We start from the raw sequence: 13,361 nt of genomic DNA on the forward strand, positions 1-13,361 counted from the left end.
GATTGGGTTCAATCCATGGCTCTGTACCTACTGATGACCTTAAACAGGTTTAATCATCTCTTTGGCTCTGTTTACCTCTCTGTAAAATGGAGGTGCGCTTCCTGGGTAGCTTAGTGGTAAAGAATCTGCCCACCAATTCAGGAGACACAGGTTCCATTCCTGGTTCGGAAAGATCCCCTGGAGGAGGGCATGGCAACCCACTCTAGTATTCTTGCCTGGAGAATCCCCATGGACAGAGGAGCCTGGCGGGCTACAGTCCATGAGGTCGCAACAGAGTTGAACGTGACTGAACACCTAAACAACTAAATGGGGACACTAGACATCATAGCTAATAGGGTTATGGAGGTTTTGTGAGTCAGTAATTGGGAAGTGCTTTGCGCAGTGCTGACACAACCTAAGTGTCAAATAGGTGTTTGTTAAATAAAATATGGAGGTCAGTGAATGGGGCCCAGGCTCTGAGGGCCCAGGTGCTGACCCTGTGGGCCACCTGGATCTCAATGTTCCCTAGATCCTCCTGTCCTGAACAGCACCATCATTTATGTAGATCCGAGGGTTCCAGTAGTCATGTATGGATGTGAGAGTTGGACTATAAAGAAAGCTAAGCACAGAAGAATTGATGCTTTTGAACTGTGGTGTTGGAGAAGACTCTTGAGAGTCCCTTGGACTGCAAAGAGATCCAACCAGTCTGGAGATCAGTCCTGGGTGTTCATTGGAAGGACTGATGTTGAAGCTGAAACTCCAATACTTTGGCCACCTGATGCAAAGAACTGACTTATTTGCAAAGACCCTGATGCTGGGAAAGATTGAAGGCAGGAGGAGAAGGGGATGACAGAGGATGAGATGGTTAGATGGCATCACTGACTCAATGGACATGGGTTTAGGTAGACTCCGGGAGTTGGTGATGGACAGGGAGGCCTGGCGTGCTGTGGTTCGTGGGGTCACAAAGAGTCAGACACGACTGAGCGACTGAACTGAACTGAGAGGCACCAGGATGCGACAGAAGCGCTGGGCTGGGAGTTGGCAAGCTCTGGTCCTGGCCCTGTCACTCACTCGCTCTGGTTCCTTGGGAAAGTCACTTACCCTCTCTGAGCCCCAGCTTCACTGGCTGTAAAAAGGGAATAGGAATGAAAGATCTCCAGGGGTCCTTCTGGTTTAGGTGGCCTGACTGACAGTGACTGTCTCATCCTGCCCAGGCTGCACACAGCGAGGGGCCGCGTGCTCTGTGGGTCTGGACCTGTGGGGAGGCAGAAGGCAGTGGTCCCCTGGGCTCCTCAGGCACTAGGTGCTCTCCCAGGCCGGCCTGGCCTCCTCCTGGGCCTCAGGGCACTTTCCTGCTGTGCCCTTTCGTCATCGTCCTAGTGGTCCAGAGCACTGATGGATGCATCCTGGATCTGTTCCCGACTCAGCGCCCTGGGTTGGCAGGGCTGCTCTGACACAGTATCTGATGATGTGCTCGCTAGTCTGACTGTGCGCCGGATGTCCTCTGGCTTGGTGAGGACAGGGTCCTGGTCTGCCAGTTCTCCACCCCAGCCCCATGGCCCAGCACAGAGCCCGGCCTGTAGCTGGTGCTTGAAACTTTATGTTGATTGAGAAGTGAAGACTCAGCTGAACTCAGGGACTCCTCTCATCTCAAGGAAGACCCTATATTCAGGCTCTCCACGCTGAGAAATCCTATCCCAAGCTCCAGAAATTCCCTCCTGGGAACTGTCAGTCACCCATTAGAACTGGCCATCTCCTAAGACTCACCTCCTTGGTTTTTCAGGACAGGAGTGGGCCCTGCTTCCCAGGAACCTGGCAAATGATAGTCTTTCAATCTGGAAGGTTCCTGGGGCCTGCAAGGACTGCCTTGGCTCAGCCCCCAGGGACAAGACGAAGTGTTCATGGGGGAGTGTAAGTGCCCAGCTCAGATGAGGGCTGTTCGGAGTTGACCCTAATAAAGGATGTTTTCTTATGTCAGCATGCATGAGTATGCTGGTAAAATGTGAGAGAGACAGGACTAGAGAGAGGGAGACAGGGGCCACGAGGCAGGCAGAGGCAGACATTCAGGGGCGCTGAGACTCATTTAGGGGGAGCAGGAGGCAGAGGGAGAGCGCTTCGGCCCAGGGTGGCCGAGGTGGAAAAGAGGACGGGGCTCCTGCTCTGTGTTTTCTGGGCTGACATCCAGGGAGCTGGCCACGAGGCTGGTAAATGTGCTCAGGTTGAAACTGGCTATGGAACAGACATCCCTGACTGGAGCCTCAGGCACAGTCCATGGTGTGTTTGAGGACATCAGACAAGCGTCTGCAGCAGCCGTAGCCTCACCATCAAATAGCTTTGCGCTGGCAAGGCAGCTTCCTGCAGTGGTTCCGAGTGGGCATCCTGGAGTTGGATCAGTGCTGTGCTTAGGCACTCAGTCCTGTCCGACTCTTTGTGAACTCCACAGACCATAGCTGGTCAGGATCCTCTGCCCATGGAATTCTCCAGGCAAGAATACTGGTGTGGGTAGCCATTCCCTTCGCCAGGGGATCTTCCCAACCCAGGGATTGAACCCATGTCTCTTATGTATCCTGCATTGGCAAATGGGTTCTTTACCACTCGCGCCACCTGGGAAGCTCCTGCAAATCCTACTGGTCTTCAAACAAGCTGTGGGCAGCTTCCACTACCATTCCCCACCTCGGGTCCTTTGTAAATAGGGTAATACTAGCACCTGCCTCATGAGGTGTCGACGAGGATTAAATGAATTAATGAAGGCCAGACTCTCAGAAGAGTGCCTGCCCCTCAATCATTGAATCCTCTAATAACCCCACAAGTGGGCAGGTCAAAGGATGTCAGTCCCATTTTACAGATGAGGAGACCCAGGCTCAGAGATGGATATGGACTTGCTCAGTCATGTCTGGACAGCCAGGGCTGGAGCTGGAACCTGAACAGGGGACCCTCGCCTGCTGCCCCCCATCCTCCCACTCCTGTGGTCCCTCTGATAGGGACATCTCCTTCACTTGTGATCCTTACTCTTGGGCTATTGTAACATGCCCCTTTCAGCCCCTGTACTGGGGCGGGGAGGAAGCCCCAAGGTCTCTGTCCACCTCTGATTGTCCAGACACGGCACCCAAAAGTGCTAAATAAAAACATATGTGTTGGGCGCACTGATGGTTTGGTCGGGAGGTGACTGAAGCAGCTGCTCCCCCGCAGCGGGGGCTGTGGCGTTCTTAGAGTCAGTGTGTGTTGGATGCTGGACCCTGGGTTAAACTGCAGCCTCCCACTGGGATGAGAGGCGGGTTGGGGTAGGGGTGGGGGTGTGCCTGGAAAGCCTCAGTGATTGGCTCCATCCTGCCCCTGCTGGGGGAGCCCAGAGCTGCGGCCAGTGGGTTGGGGTGCCCCAGCTGGGGGAGCCTTCAGGATGTGTGTGGGGGTGCAGTCAGCTTGGGATCCTCAGTGCCCGGGAGTGCCGCCGTGAGCAGTGGACACCTCTCTCTCCAGAGCAGCACTCCGGGGGTTTGGCGGGGGGGGGGGGGGGGGGGGGGCGGCTTGCAGCCCCAGTCCTGGGGACAGGCACGGCTGGGGAGTCAGGGCTGGTACTTGTGAGCCTGTCATCCAAGGAGCCGCTGGGCCCCTTGCCAGCTGAAGGACGGGGTGGCAGACTCTTCCTCAAGATATCCCGGACTCCTGCTTGGATGAAAGTGTCTTGGGAAATTACAGAGTTTTCTGTTGGATGGAAGAAAGAAATTCAGCTTCTCTCTAGAGTGGCGGCAGCGGGCTGGACCGGGTGTGTGTTTGGGAAGGGCGCTGGAGGAGGAGGGGGAGGAAGAGGAGGAGGGCAGAGAGGAGGAGGAAGAGGAGGAGGGACGAGTGATGCAAGGGTTTTGAAAACGGCTACCTAAATGTGCAGAGTGGAACCTGGTCATTTGGTTCTGCTTTTCCCAGCAGGTATCGCTCCCCTGGGGAACTTGGGTAAGTCCATAAATAGCTCTGCTGACACAAAGGAGCTCTGTCTGGGGAAGGCAGCTGCTTGACACGGCCGCCGGGAGCTGCCACAGTCACGGCCGCCCGCCCGCCTGCCCGCCTGCGGGAGGAGCGAGGCGGAGAGCCGGGCAGGCGGGCTGGCAGGAGCGGCAGCCAGGAGTCCCTGGGTCCCTGCTGGAGTGTGCTGGGTAGGTGCCTGGGTGCCAGGGTGCATGTGTGGTGGGCTGGGGGCTCTTGTCCAGGCCACCCCGTGCCCCTGTTTCTATTGTTTCTTCCCCAGGGCAGCCATTGATAGGCATGTTGCAACCAAACCATGTTATGTTCTGCTCTGAGGCAGCTCTGTGTGTGTGTGTGTGTGTGTGTGTGTGTGTCTGTCTCAGCGGGTGGGGACCCTGCTGGGCTGGGGCGTGCTTGCACTCTGCTGCTACCACTTCTAGACTGGTCAGCCGGCTTTTCTTGCTGAGAGAAAGGAATGTTTGGTGACCAGAAGTCGGGACTCTGAGTGGGGAGGGAGCTCTCAGCCCGCGGTGCTGACCACCAACCAGGCGCCAGGATGGCCGTTCTTGCCGAGTTCCATGAGGGGAAGGAGGTGGTGGTCTCAGGGGGCTGGTCTGGGTAGAGGGGTGCGGTTGCTGATCCCCGAGGCGTCTGCTGAAATGTCCACTGAAAGTCCAGGCAGAGATAGAGATGCTCTGCCTCCCGAGCCCCTTGGGGAAGTCTCGCGCCTGCTCCTTTTGCTTCTCACTGAGACCTGTGAGGAAGGGTGTCGTTGTTAGGGACCGGCTCACCCCGCAGAGTTAGGTGCTGTGAGCAGGCAGAGGCTGATTCTGTTGTCAACGTGGAGAGAGCCCGCCTCTCTGCTCTTGTCCTGAGGTGTCCGAGAAGAATCCTCCTGCCCTGGGAGCTCAGGGCCGGGGAGAGCCAGGTGCAGAGAGTGGAGGGGCTGTGGCTCAGTTCACACGGCAGGCCTCCGGACGGACCAGGTTGGAGGATGTCTGCCTCCTGGAACAGCAAGGACCAGGTATGTGGGTGTCATCACCCCGACCCCAGGGATGACTCTCAGTCTGGAGTCTGCCACTCCTGGCTTGAGATGCCTAGCTACGTATGGAGCCACTAGGTCCCTCACCAAAAGCTCGCCACATCGTGCCGCCAACCCTCAGGCCTCACAGCTGGGGCCATCGGACTCCCCTGTCCTCACGGCTGGACTGGGTCTGTCTCCTGGAAGGAGGGAGCCGCAGTGCCTGCCCCGCCAGTGCCCGTGGGATCCCAGCCAGGGCACTGCGGCCACAGTCAAAGTTTCCACCGGGGCCCCTTGAGTCCTCCACACCCAGCGAAGGGGCACCTCCCCTCTTCCCCAGCCCTAGCACGTTGCAAGGCTTAGCCAAGTTCCACAGCAGGGCCCGCTCCTGGCCCAGCCTGGCATCTGCTACACCCGGGGGTGGGGGGCTGGTGAAGATGGAGGCAGCTGAGGTGAGTGGCCCCCCTGTGGGGAATGTCAGCAGGGCTTTGAACCAGAGTTGGTCGAGGGGGCTTTTGATCATCAGTGTTAGTGAAACCATCCCACTTCCTTGCTTTCTTGCCTTTGTGCATGCTGTCCCTGCTGCCCGGAAAGCCCATCTCTTCTCTTCCCTTCTCTCCAGGTCTTAATCCTACCCAGGCTGCCCTAGCTAGAGCAAACACTGCAGTTGGTACATGTCCAGTGCTGGTGGTACCCACTGTGCTTGCTTCATGTCTTCTTGCTTCATGTGGGGTTTGAACCTGATTCATCCTTTGGTCCTAAGGGTCCAGCCTGGGGCTCTGAGTGTGATAGAAAAGGGCTCAGGTGGGTTTCCTTGAGGACAGGCTCTGATGTCCAAGTCAGCTGTTCCTCTTCATCTCCCAGCTCTGCCTGGCAGACAGTGGGCACTACCAATGCGGGCTCCAGTGAGGAGCCCCTTTGGAGGGGCCCTCGTTTCTTCACATCGGGATGGCCAAGGGTTGGGGGATGGGATTTGATAGGCAATGAGGCAGGGAAAACATTGGCTTCAGCCTGGTTGAGCCCACGGGGAAAGCCCGCTCAGGGATCATGTTGGGCTGGGCTGGGCTGGGCAGGGCTGGGTGGTGTGGTGTCCACACTATGGCCTGGGCCATGGAGGGTGGAAGGGACAAGCCCCAGCTGGTTTGAATGCAGTGCTTCTGGTCTTTCCCATAGACTACAGCAGCTTAGAGCTCAGATTGGGCTCCGCCGGGATGGTGCCAACCAGGGAGGTGGATCGGAGGGTTGAGGGGTGGTGTGTGGTTCTCAACCAGTGGTCTGCCTGGTTCCCCAAAAGAGATACAGCTGAGGGAGTGCCCACGCTCCGCTAGGTTCCTGGGGACCCTGAGAGCCACTTCCCGTTTTGTCTCCCAAGGCCCCAGAATAGCTGAGTGTGTTTACTTTCTGGCCAGATGCGGGCCTGAGGCAGGCCAAGAAGGACTTGCCTGAGGTTCCATGCGACTCAGTGGCACAGCAGGGACAAGAACCCAGGTCTGCAGGTCCCCCACCCAGGTTTTTCTCCATCACACCAGCTGCATGACTCAGAGCACCTAGCTTTCATCTTGGTGCTCACTTTTGGGGGACCCCCTTAGTGACACATTCCTTTCCAGGACCCCCACATTACTGGCTTTTTCCTCTGGAAAAGCAGCATGTATGGTAAAGAAAGCCCTGGCCCGGCCAACAGGCTGGAGACCAAGGCGCAGTCTGGTCCCTGCAGCTGGATCATCTCAGGCCAATCTCCTTTTTTCTCTGGCTCAGTTTCCCCTTTGGAGCAACCAGGGACTGCACCAGGTATTGCCAGGCCCCTTCCTGCTATCCAGAGACTCTTCCATCCCCTGCATACCCTCTCCTCTTCCTGGGTCCTGAGAGTCATCAGTCAAGGCCAGGCTTGGGCTTCTTGGGGAAGTGGCCCCCAACCTGTTCCTCAGGCCCTTCTAATCAGAAGCCTTCTCCTTCAAGCTGGATCCCGGGCTGAGGCTGGGAGGTTTGTTGTTGTTTGTGGAGCCAGGCCGTATCCAAGATGTCACTGCTCAGGGAAAACCGTCATTCCTCCCAGGGATAAACAGGCTGTTTATGGCTTAGCCCGCTAAGCCTGGAGAGGTTGGAGCCGCTCACAGCAGGCCAGCCAGGCTCAGCCCCAGGGAGCCACCACCTTTGCCTGCACAACCAGCTGGGTGAGGGCAGGACTGGGGGAGAGGTGGGCTGGGGCCATGAGCTGCTTGAGAGATTGGAGCTTCCAGGCATGGAGGAGAGGGGAAGGGGTCCCAGGAGACTGTTCCTCTGGTGAGGGGCCTAGGTCACAGCTCCAGATGTGTGGAGAGCCGCCAGGTGTGCCCTCTGCTCCAGAGGGCCCAGGCTTCTCCCCTCCCCCTCTACCGTGGGCTGGCCTCCCAGCACCTGATACTGGGGCTCGGGCTGCTGCCGGAAAACTGTCAGCGGCTCCCAACTTAGGAAGGTGAGGGGGGTGGTGGTGAGTTATTTGGAACCAGGCGCACCCTCCCCCACGTAGCCCCAGCTCTCTATGGTATCCTTGGTTACCTCTTGGTGGGGTTGATGTTGCTAAGTCGTGTCCGACTCTTTGTGACCCTATAGACTGTAGCTAGCCCATCAGGCTCCTGCCTCCATGGGATTTTCCAGGCAAGAATATGGGAGTGGGTTGCCTCTTGGTGACTCAGATAACTCCAGGCAGGGTGGCAGAGGGTAGGGGGCAGGGGAGAGGCAGAGGAAGAGCTGGGCAGAGCCTCTGGGAACCAGGTGGCTGGCCACAACCTTGAATAAAAGGCTGGAGACCACCACACAGGGGAACATGGAATGGAAGGTGGTGTGTCTATCCTGCTCCTCAGGTTAATGGTTTTAACTGTGTCCACGCAGAGCTCTGAAACCTCCACTACTCAGACCTCAATTCATGAAGTTCCCTGTTGATTCAAATAGCGGCTCTGTAATTACATTCTCTGCCCCCACCCTCCGTCCCTTCCCTCCGCGTGTATCAGATGCCTATGATGTACCATGCACTGGCCAAGGGCTGGAGGTACAGTTCCAGTCTTCAGTCTAGTGCCGGGGATGGGTATGTAATGGATGGTAACGAGACAGCTTCAGTGGGGAGGCCTGGGGAGGGGAAACCCTGGGGAAACTTCCAACCCAGCCCAGGAGCCCCAGCGAAGCTTCCTGCAGGAGGTGAGACTGAATCTGGAGGCACATCTGGATGTCTATCGAAGGAGCAGGTCTCCATCCCAGTGTGCCCACCCCTCCAGGGTGGAGCGATGATTTTTAACTCAGCCATAGGAATCACCTCTATGTCTGCAGCCACATGCTCCGGCTTATCTCAGGGAGGCTGTGTAATGTTGTGTGCAGGTGCCTGGGCTCGGGACTCCCCACTCTGCAGTGGGGCAAGACCCAGAGCCTCTCGGTGCCTGCGTTTCCTTAGGCAAGGGCTCAGCCTCGCAGGGGTATGAGATGATGTGTGTGGAGGGAGGGCTCCTGCACGCTGGCACTGAGTCATGCGGGTCGTGGGGGTGCCCCGGCACCTTCCTTTACTGGTGGCTGTTGTTGGATGAGATGCTGTGGAGTGAGGCGCTCCAGTGAGCGGGCAGTTGCTAAACGGAAGGTGGTATAGCAGCTTTTGGAGGGAGGACAGGGAGGCATCAGTTGGAAGGTACCATCAGACCCTGGGCTGAGGGCTTTTATTTGCTTTCTAAATAAAATTTAAGTTGCAACGTTAAATTACGTCTTTCGTTTCAAGGATGGAAGTATGTAGCTGATGAATTATCACAAAGTGAACAAACTCCCCAGGTCAAGAAACAGAACATTCTAGTACCCTGGAAACCTCCCCCACCCCCTAGCTGCCACCCACCTCAGTCACTACCACCTCAAAGAGTGCTCCTGTCCTGACTCCTCTCATTGAGTGGTGTTGCCCGTTTTGAATTTTGTATCCGTGGAATCCTTGAGTGTGGGTTCTTTCATGCTGACTTCTTTGGAGCAGCATTTTGATGGTGAAGTTTGCCAGTGTTGTTGGACGTGGTCTTATTTTGCTCAGCCCCATTGCTATGTGGCATTCCGTTGTGTGACTATATCCATTCTATCACTGACAGACATTTGGGTTGTTGCCAGTTGACGGTCGTCATGAACGGTACTGTCATGGATATTCTCATGCAGGTCTGTTGGTGCACTATAATATACTTTTCTGTTGGGCAAATACCTAAGGTTTGCAATTGCTGAGTCATAAAGTTATATGCAATTAGCTTTAGTAGATTCCATTGTATAATCTTCTGAAGTGTGACACCAGTACACCCTCTTCAAACAAACGTAGGAGAACACCTGTTGCTACCCGTCCTTACCAACAGATTTGACAGTAGCTATTGTGACATCTAATTGTGGCTTTTATTTGCATTTCCTTGGTGACTAGTGAGGTTTAGCACCCTTTCATATGTTGATTGTCCATTTGGATAATCTTTTTGGAAAGTTCCTGTTCAAGTCTTTCCTCCAGTTTTCTGTTGGATCCTCCGTCTTTTTCCTTATTAATTTGAAGGAGCTTAAAAAATATTCTGGATATGTGTTCACTGTTGGACGTGCACATTACAAATATCTCCTCCCACTCAGTGGCTTGCCTTTTCACTCTTTTCAGGGTGTCTTCCGAAGAATAGAAGTTTTTCATTTTAGTGGTCCAACCTGTCAATCTTTGTCTCTATGGAAAATATTTATTGAATCCTGTTTCTTTGCCTGTTACAAGGTTTTGGACATATTTTCCAATGTTATCTTCTGGATGTTTTATGTTTCATATTTAGCTTTAAAATCCACTCGAAATAGATTCTTAGATAGGGTGGAGACTGAGGTCCAGACTCATTTTCTCTGGGTGGATATCCAGTTTATTCAAAAGATCATCCTTTCTCACTGTTGGTCAACATCACCTTTGTCAGAAATCAAGGGCAATGCATGTGTGGGTAAGCTGTTTTAAAAGATAAGTAGGAGTTCTCAGGTGGACAGAGGAGGGGAGAAAGTGCAGTGAGCACAGGTTTAGAGATGCCTGAGACGAGCCGGTGTTTGGGGAACTACCAGTAGTTCAGCCCGGCTGGAGGGGAGAGGGGAAGTGGGTTGGCAGGGACAGAACACGCAGGGGAGGGAGCTGGGATTGTCCCAGAGGGAAGGGGACGGTTAAGCAACAGATGGAGTGTACTCAGGAGCCCCAGGAAAGGAGGGTAAGTTTGGAGCAGCCAGTCAACCCAGACAAACCCAGCCTTGACATCAGCCCCAGCAGAGACACAGGATGTCTGCTTTGGGGAGGCAGTGGTGGAGGTAGCAGGCGGAGGTGCCCGGGGCCTTGGAGAGTGACTTTCGACTGCAGGTTTGCAGCTGAGTCCCACAGCCAGATAAACCTTCAAGTGTTCTCCCCCATCCCTACCCCAGTCCCCCAGCCTGATGCCCCCGGCACTGCAGGCACTGAATGAGGAGTATTTTAGGGACTGGAACAGACAGACAAGGGTGGGGATGGGTCTCTGGAAAGGGGGCGTTTTCTACTCTTCCGGCCCTAGCTGCACCCACCAGGATCCTGGCCTCGCCTTGGGCCCTGAGAACAGACCCTCCCAGGCTGGCTGAGATTCAGAGCTGGACAGATCCCCTCTGGGAGAGGGTGGCTTAGAGATGGGAGTCACTTGACCTGGGGCCATGCAGTGAGCCGGACTGACCTAGCCAAAGGGAAGCTGAGCACAGGCTCGGCTACCCCCAGCCTCCAAGGCCTTTCGGATAGGCCTCAATCTTCTGCCCTGAAATGTACAGATAATAGCGCCCCCACCGTAGGTAGGGCTGCATCAGAATATGTCAAGTGCCTGCTCCTGGCGTGGAATGCAGGGGAGGGGACAGGTGATGATGATGATGAAAGAAGGAGATATGATTACCTCCTTGCAATTGCAAGTGTATATTGAGCATGTACTGGGCTTCCCAGGCAGCGCTAGTGGTAAAGGACCCGCCTGCCAGTGCAGGAGACGTAAGAGATGTGGGTTTGATCCCTGGGCCAGGAAAATCCCCATGGCAAACCACTCCAGTATTCTTGCCTGGAGAATCCTGTGGACAGAGGAGTCAGGTAGACTACAGTCCATAGGGTCTCAAAGAGTTGGATGCGACTGAAGTGACTTAGCACGCACACATTGAGCGCCTACCACGTACCAGGGGCCCTTCTGTCTGGGTGGTCTCCCAACAGTACCATGGTGTAGGTACTTGCTACCTCTGTCACCATTTCACAGATGAGAAAATTGAGCCTTGAAGCGGTTAAGCAGCCTACCCCAGGGCACTGAGCTAGGAGGTGGCTGGGCTGGGATAGGAGTCTGGATTTGCCTGTCTCCAGACCCCTGGTCTTCACCAGCAGTAGGCTTTTCTCCTCCACCCCTGGCTCTGAAAGTGCTCCCCGATTCTCCAAGCTGTTGCTTGGAGTTAAGCCTGAGATTTGGGGGTTGGTCTCCGGTGCCTGGCGTGAGGGAGAATTGAGCAGCAAGAGGAAGGTGACGGCCATGGGCTGAGCAGGGCTATGCCCCAGGTCCTGCCTCCTGCCCACTAGCATCCCTGGGAGGGAGGCATCACTGACTCAGCCACACGATTAAGAAGCGGGATTCAACCTGCCCTGCCTGAGTCCAGATCCTTGTCTCCTGACCACGGTGCCATTTGTGTCCTTCTCTGGGGTCCCCCCGGCTTGGCAGAGCTTCCTCGTTTGCTCAACCTAGTGTACAACATCACAGAGGAACCACACGCTTCTGACTCTTCCCACACATCAAGGGGTCCCTGGGAGGGAGGTGGTTTGGCGATTCTGTACTAGCCCTCTGCCCACCGGGTGAGTCAGACACCCTCCCCTCAATCTCCACTAACTTGGGGGTAAGAACTGGGATCAGGCATCTGGAATTGCTCAGCACTGCCTGGCCGGGCCCAGGTTGGGAGCTTGGTAAGGTCTCCTGAAGACAGAGAGGCGTGTAGAGAGGAAGAGGGAGTGAAGGGGGCAGGAAAGGAGGTCAGGGGGCCACAGAAAGAGCAGCTTAGAGCCAGGCAGACCATTCTGACTCCTCTACTTACTCAGTTTTTGAACTTGCATGAGTTTTACAAGTTATCTGAGTCCCGGATCCCTTATTTGCAGAATGGGGCCAGTGATACTGACCTCATAATGCGGCTGGACATGAGGCGTGTGTATAGCAGCTGTCACAGTGCTGGCGGTCTAGTAGAGGCTCACTGAATGGTCTCGCTCTTCCCATCTCCAGTCCTTTTTTTCCATTGCTTTCTGCTTTCACCATCTCTAGCTCCACCTTCCCTATCTTTACAACACCGAGTAAACATTGCTTTCAGGATAAAGTCCGAATTCTTTAACATAACCGTGCTTTTGCTCCACAGAACCACCTGTGCTTCCTCAAATATTCCATGTCATCTCTGGCTTTGGCCTGGGTACCCTCTCCTATCCTCTTCGCCACCTCCTCCAAGACCCACCCCAGTCTTTCCTGCTGCCTCTGTGCGTCCATAACCCCCTGAGATGATGGTAGGTGGATGGGAGATTGACATGGGCCTTTACCTGGTGCTCTCACCCATAGACCCCAGCGCCTTCAGGGAGAGACACGTGTCTTGCCACCGTTGAGCTTCAGCACCCCGCACAGGCCCTGGCACGTGGCTGGCGCTGGGTAGGTATTTGCTGAGAAACTCTGGGGATGAGGGTGGGGGTGAGGGTGGGGGTGGGGGTGAGGTGGGTGAGCCTGGGACACAGTCCTGATGAGCCGAAGCAGAGCCTGCCCAGGGCCACGTGAGCAGTGCAGGCCAGGCCTTGGCAGGAGAGCAGAGAGCCCTCTAGCTAGGGCATCCCAGGGAGCCTTTAACTGGGCTGCACGGGATGGGCAGGAAGTGGACTTGAGGAGGGCAGGATAATGAGGAAATGAGAAAGCGCAGGTGCACACACCCGGATCAGGGAGAGAAGGAAGGTGCCCGGGGCTAAGGGAGTGGTGGTGGAGCCCACAGGAGAACCAGTTTCTGAGCAGAGAGACCCAGGGTGGGGCCAGAGAGGCCCATAAGGCCGCGCTCACCTTCTGGCGGAGGCATCAGTTACCACGGGGTCAGGAAGACGCTGGGGAACTTTGCTGTCCACGCACATGGCTTTCAGTTGAGAAGAGGGCTGGAACTAGAAGGGGTCTTTGGGGCTGCAGGGCTGGGGGGAAGACTGCCCAGTGAGAAACTTGGCATCCAGAGGGAAGCGAGCATCTCTGCATCTCTGGCTCCACAGGGCAGGCCTGAGGGCATGTTCTTCTGACTCAGCCAGGTGGCAGCGCCAAGAGGAGGGACGGTTTCTAAAAGGGGTCCCCTCTCTTCTCAGTCCTCAGGGCTTCCTCTTCCCTGTGTGTTGGCTTTGTCTTAAGAGGTTCTGAAGGAGGTGAGCTACTGGTCCACCGTGCCT

At 55.6% G+C, this 13,361-nt stretch overlaps 1 protein-coding gene across 3 annotated transcripts in view; it reads left to right on the forward strand.

Moving 5' to 3' along the window:
• RGS3 (regulator of G protein signaling 3) overlaps window positions 1–13,361 on the forward strand; it is a 136,323-nt gene that overhangs the window by 98,876 nt on the left and 24,086 nt on the right. The window contains exons 18-19 of one of the 3 annotated variants that reach the window (XM_052644576.1): window positions 3,901–3,927; window positions 12,511–12,597. The exons of 1 other annotated variant lie outside the window; for it this stretch is intronic. In XM_052644576.1, coding sequence (XP_052500536.1) covers window positions 3,901–3,927; window positions 12,511–12,597 — 114 coding nt within the window. The remainder of the gene's footprint in view (window positions 1–3,900; window positions 3,928–12,510; window positions 12,598–13,361) is intronic. One more of the 3 variants, XM_052644577.1, reaches the window with a different exon arrangement.

The sequence above is a fragment of the Budorcas taxicolor genome, chromosome 8, assembly GCF_023091745.1.
Source record: "Budorcas taxicolor isolate Tak-1 chromosome 8, Takin1.1, whole genome shotgun sequence".
NCBI lineage: Eukaryota > Metazoa > Chordata > Mammalia > Artiodactyla > Bovidae > Budorcas > Budorcas taxicolor.